The 6,000-nt window shown below is 44.0% G+C and overlaps 1 protein-coding gene across 4 annotated transcripts in view; it reads left to right on the top strand.

Moving 5' to 3' along the window:
* Window positions 1-3,650: 3,650 nt before the first annotated feature.
* Window positions 3,651-6,000, top strand: part of LOC143930908 (disintegrin and metalloproteinase domain-containing protein 9-like) — a 140,468-nt gene continuing 138,118 nt past the window's right edge. For 2 of the 4 annotated variants that reach the window (XM_077455591.1, XM_077455590.1), the window contains exon 1: window positions 3,651-3,901. In XM_077455591.1, coding sequence (XP_077311717.1) covers window positions 3,829-3,901 — 73 coding nt within the window. In that variant the 5' untranslated portion in view covers window positions 3,651-3,828. The remainder of the gene's footprint in view (window positions 3,902-6,000) is intronic. The other 2 variants (XM_077455589.1, XM_077455588.1) reach the window with 1 other exon arrangement.

The following is a 6,000-nucleotide window of genomic DNA, read 5'->3' as shown; positions in this document are numbered from 1 at the left end:
CCTAAATATCCATAACCAGACCCTTCAGGTCTGGTATGGATATTAAGGGGAACCCCGCGTCAAATTTAAAAAAAAATTGACGTGGGGTTCCCCCTAAAAATCCATACCAGACCCTTTATCCGAGCATGCAACCTGGCAGGCCACAGGAAAAGAGGGGGGGACGAGAGAGCGCCCCCCCCTCCCTCCTGAACCGTACCAGGCCACATGCCCTCAACATTGGGAGGATGCTTTGGGGGTCTGTGACCCCTCAAAGCACCTTGTCCCCATGTTGATGAGGACAAGGGCCTCATCCCCACAACCCTGGCCGGTGGTTGTGGAGGTCTGCGGGCGGGGGGCTTATCAGAATCTGGAAGCCCCCTTTAACAAGGGGACCCCCAGATCCCGGCCCCCCCCCCTGTTTGAAATGGTAAGGGGGTACAAAAGTACCCCTACCATTTCACAAAGAAAGTGTAAAAAATGGTTAAATAAAACAAACACACTTTTGAAAAATTCCTTTATTAAAAATAAAAAAATAAAAAAAAGATTCCAGCGGCGGTAATCCACTCTTGCTATCCAGCGACGGACGGTCATATCTCCAGCGATGTCTCATCTCATCCAGCGCAGCGATCCATCCTTCTTCTGTCTCCTCCACGGAGACACTACAGGCTTTCCGGCGGCTGACGTTTCTTATATACGGAGGGTGGGGCCACCCGTCACCTGACCCCGCCCCCCCTCTGACGCAAGGGGAAACCCGGGGTTCCCCGTGACGTATGGGTGACCCCGCCCCCCCTCTGATGTAACGGAAACCTGCCTGTGTTACATCAGAGGGGTGCGGGTCACCCCTACGTCACAGGGAACCCCGGGTTTCCCCTTGCGTCAGAGGGGGGCGGGGTCAGGTGACGGGTGGCCCCGCCCTCCGTATATAAGAAACGTCAGCCGCCGATATGCCTGTAGTGTCTCCGTGGAGGAGACAGAAGAAGGATGGATCGCTGCGCTGGATGAGATGAGACATCGCTGGAGAGATGATCGTCCGTCGCTGGATAGCAAGAGTGGATTACCGCCGCTGGAATCTTTTTTTTATTTTTTTATTTTTAATAAAGGAATTTTTCAAAAGTGTGTTTGTTTTATTTAACCATTTTTTACACTTTCTTTGTGAAATGGTAGGGGTACTTTTGTACCCCCTTACCATTTCAAACAGGGGGGGGGGCCGGGATCTGGGGGTCCCCTTGTTAAAGGGGGCTTCCAGATTCTGATAAGCCCCCCGCCCGCAGACCTCCACAACCACCGGCCAGGGTTGTGGGGATGAGGCCCTTGTCCTCATCAACATGGGGACAAGGTGCTTTGAGGGGTCACAGACCCCCAAAGCATCCTCCCAATGTTGAGGGCATGTGGCCTGGTACGGTTCAGGAGGGAGGGGGGGGCGCTCTCTCGTCCCCCCTTCTTTTCCTGCGGCCTGCCAGGTTGCGTGCTCGGATAAAGGGTCTGGTATGGATTTTTAGGGGGAACCCCACGTCAATTTTTTTTTAAATTTGACGCGGGGTTCCCCTTAATATCCATACCAGACCTGAAGGGTCTGGTTATGGATATTTAGGGGGAACCCCACGTCAAATTTTTTCTTAAATTTGAGGCAGGGTTCCCCTTAATATCCATACCAGACCTGAAGGGCCTGGTAATTGAATTTGGGGGACCCCCACGCTTTTTTATTTATTTATTTTTTTATCAATGACTTTCAATGAGTGTTCTCTGTATTACGGAGCCGACAATTCATTATAGCTGCGAGTGATTTTAAAGGACTTTTTTTCCTGCATAAATGACACTTTGTGCAGGGACAATTCTAAGCACAGGAAACATGCGCCCCTTCACAGGCATACTATAGACAACCCCCCCCTACGAAATTTAAAGGAATATTACACTTTTATTGTTTCACTTTAATCATTATTAAAATCACTGCTCCCGAAAAAACGTCCGTTTTTAAAACTTTTTTTTGCATTGATACATGTCCCCTGGGGCAGGACCCGGGTCCCCAAACACTTTTTAGGACAGTAACTTGCAAATTAGCCTTTAAAATTAGCACTTTAGATTTTCAACGTTGGAGTCCCATAGACTTTAATAGGGTTCTAAAGTATGCTATATAGTTAGCTCCGTCAAATCTTCTTTATACATTGACAGACACCATAAGCCTTCCAAGACAGATTCGAACGTAATTCATGTGGATTTTCGGACGAATGCAATTTTTGAACGAAAACGAAATAAATAAAAACGAATTTCGGGAGTAACTAAATAAATTAAGTTTTCGGACGAAAACGAAATTCCGAAACGAAATATTTTACTCTGCACATGTCTAGTAACCAGGCACTTACCAGGATGCCACTTGCCAGCCCTCCTCCGAAGAGTCCTCCCCCGGTCACTTCCACAAGCTGTGGTGCCTCTCCAAGCGGAGAGCACACCCGGACACCTTGAATCCTCCCTCAGTTACTGCACCTTGGACCAGCCGGCTCTGAGACTCGGGAACAGACGGATCCCTACCCCAGACCAGACGGGTCTATCAGGGGCCTTCCACAGGAATATGTTGCGGGGTGTCGAACACCCCATGACCGAGACCCCATACGGGGCTACCCCGGTCCTGGAACCAGAACAGACCCCGCGGGTCTCGCAAGCTCCTCTCCCTGAAACACGTGACCCACACCGCTTAAGTACCCCCTTCCCAGACTCCTTAGCGGGGCAATGATTGTTTCCAAGAAGGCCGATACCCAAACATCCAACCAGACCTGGTTCTGGTCTGTCATGTGCACCTCACAGTGCACGTGACCAGTCAGAACTTCCAAACACAGCCTGGCCAGACTGGTGTTAAGGCCTACCTACACAATTAACCCTCAGAACCCCTACTGTTCTGAGGCAAAAACTAAATTTACATGCGTATGACATTCTGTCCAAAATGTCATCCGCTACATATATATTTCAAAACTGTTTTTATTTATAGATACTGTGTGCATCAGCCCCTGAGGAAGTGAACGGCTATTCACGGAACACGTTGGGTCATAAAAATGCATTTTCACACCCATGATGGATCAATTTATGGAATACTGTATTTGGTTATGGAATATATTACGTTAATTACTAAAAATCAGTTTGACAATATGGAACCTGTTCATGTTGATCTGTTGGTATTGCATTCACCAATAAATCTGTATGTAATTTATTTTACAATTGGATTTGTTGCGCCTCATTTAAAGTCCCAAAGGGCAAATTGATGCAATTCTCTATATCATATTCGAGAACCGATGAGCAGCAATATGTTATATCATGTGTATTTTATGACTGGGCTGTAAAATGCATGCCCTGAAGAGCAGATAACAGTATTTGTACTCCAAATATAAATCAGTCCTATAGTAATTAATTGATTTTTCCACTTTAATTTTGCTGTAGTAGAACGCATGCATTTCACCGCAGGGTAACAGGTTTGAACAAGGCCTAGATGTTCTTTGTTCCCTGTACTGTTATTCTGTATTTATATAACCTTGCCGATCCCTTTTTCCTTATCGCCCATGTCCCTTGATCTGCAAATAAACTTTAATTGTGATTTTTACATTGCAAATATCGTATCTACTTTATTAAGAAATCTGATTTGAATACCTGAGTCACGTTAAACTGTCCTTTTGTCGACATCACAATAGTTGTAGAACAGGTTCCCTCGCATGCCTGAGAAGCCGCAGAGACGTTCCACCGTCAGCGAATGATCATTCTGATTTCCCTGGACTGGGCAGAGAGGAGTGCTACAATCTGGCTTTTCTGGTTCTTCTTATAGACCTTGTGACACAATGAAGGTGGCTGGTGTGCCATGACTGGCCCATGAAGCTCACACATCCTCCAACCATGCGGGAGAGTCAGCTGCTGCTAGGACTTCTGTGTCTGCTGCTCTGGGGTGAGTTACTTTGGGGGGGGGGGTAAAAATTCATGGTGGACTGCTACCACCCCTCTGGTTTCTAAGAACATAGCTTTTAGAGCTTTGTGATTGGATATGTTCCTGATTGGGAAATTTAGTTAATTACATTGTAAGAATTGCTTTTTTTTTTTTAAAGTTTATATTACTAGCGTCTTATTATGTATTGTATGTTTATGCCATGCCTGCTCATGAACAGGATAATTCACGCTAATGCCTCGTACACACGACCGGACTTTCTGACAGCAAAGGACTGACGGAACGAGTCAGACGGACAATTCGATCTTGTGTGGGCTCCATCGGACCTTTGCTTGCCAAAAATCCAGCGGACTTTAGAAATAGAAAATGTTTTAAATTTTTCCACCGGAACTCCTCCGGACTGAGAAATACGTTTGTGTGTATGCTAGTCCGACGGACAAAAACCGACGCTAGGGCAGCTATTGGCTACTGGCTATGAACTTCCTTATTCTAGTCCTGTCGTATGTCATCACGTTCCATTCCGTCGGACTTTGGTGTGATTGTGTGTGGCCAAGTCCGTTCATTCGGAAAGTCCCTCAGAACTCTGCCAAAACTCGGAAAGATCACCGGACCTAGTCCCTCGAAAATTCCGGTCGTGTGTACGCGGCATAAGTGTTTTTTGACGATTTTGGCAGTAGATTACGCATTGGTATTGATTACTGAATCAGATAATATTCTAGATGGATGTTAAGCTGCCCCTATGGATGGCCTCATTTTGCTATCGAGATGATCTTTCCTTTTTCTTGTTAGATATGTTTTATTAAATGTTTAATGTTTAACAAATTAACAAAACATGTAATGTATGTGTGGTGTGTGCGTGTATATATATATATATATATATATATATATATATATATATATATATATATATGTATATGTATATATATCATGCATGCGCGCACACACTCAGTATATGTATGTATATATTCAGTTTTACAATACAAACCTCCCAAATTTTTGAGATGGGAATGAGGGACACCTATCAGCAAAAGTATGCAGGCATAGGACACACCCCCTTGCCACACCCCCTTAAAGGAGAATTGTACAAAAAAAAAAACAAGATTGGTTAAACCCACAAGTGCTTTTTTTTTCCACTACTATTCCTTTATATTGGCTTTTGGAATTTACAAATGCAGCAATTTAGAATTTGGATGAAAGGTTTAGACCTGGAAAACAGTTTTTGATAGATAAACAGTGCATTTTATATACTATACTATATAGATATACTATCTATATAGATCAGACCAAAACGAGGGACAAATGAGGAGGAGTAAGGGACATTACTCCAAATCAGAGGCAGTTCCTTTGAAATCAGGGACAGTTGGGAGCTATGACAATACAATATCAATAAAATCAATAATGGAGTATCATATTAATTATTGACCTTTTTCTCGTGACACAGAATGGGGTTAACATTATTAGGTAGCGTCCCAAGGTAAGTTGTTTTACGCCCTGTACACACGACCGGTTTTCCCGTCAGAATAAACTCTGAAGGTTTTTCTGACAGAGTTCCACTGAAACTGTCTTGTATACACACGATTACAACAAAATCCGATCGCCAAGAACGCGGCGACGTACAACACGTACAACGGGACGAGAGAAAGGAAGTTCAATAGCCAATAGCTTCCGTCCCGTACTTGCTTCAGAGCATGCGTCGTTTTTGGTCCGTTGGAACAGCATACAGACGAGCGGTTTTCCCGATAGGAATTGGTTCTATCGGAAATATTTAGAACATGTTCTATTTCTAGGTCCGTCAGAATATTAGAAAAAAAAAAGTCAGACGGTGCCCACACATGATCGGAATATAGGATGAAAAGATTCTGTTGGACATTCCGCTCGTGTGTATGCGGCATTAGAGGTGTTGGAATGCCCTTATCAAAAAAGACCTCCATATGGGACTATAATGGTCATAAATGTAAAGAAAAGATGTAACAATTATATTAGGCTTTATTCATACAAATACACAATCAAAAGGCTAAAATCCAGTGTGTGAGGTTGCATATAGATATACAGAACATACACTACTACATAAAGAGAAACCACATTTTTCTTCATGTAGTACT

The sequence above is a fragment of the Lithobates pipiens genome, unplaced genomic scaffold (genome assembly GCF_037356315.1).
Source record: "Lithobates pipiens isolate NorthernLeopardFrog02 unplaced genomic scaffold, aLitPip1_a1.2 Scaffold_25, whole genome shotgun sequence".
NCBI classification, from domain to species: Eukaryota; Metazoa; Chordata; class Amphibia; order Anura; family Ranidae; genus Lithobates; species Lithobates pipiens.
The sequence above is the reverse complement of the archived record's forward strand: the minus strand, read 5'-3'. Positions and strand labels throughout refer to the sequence as shown.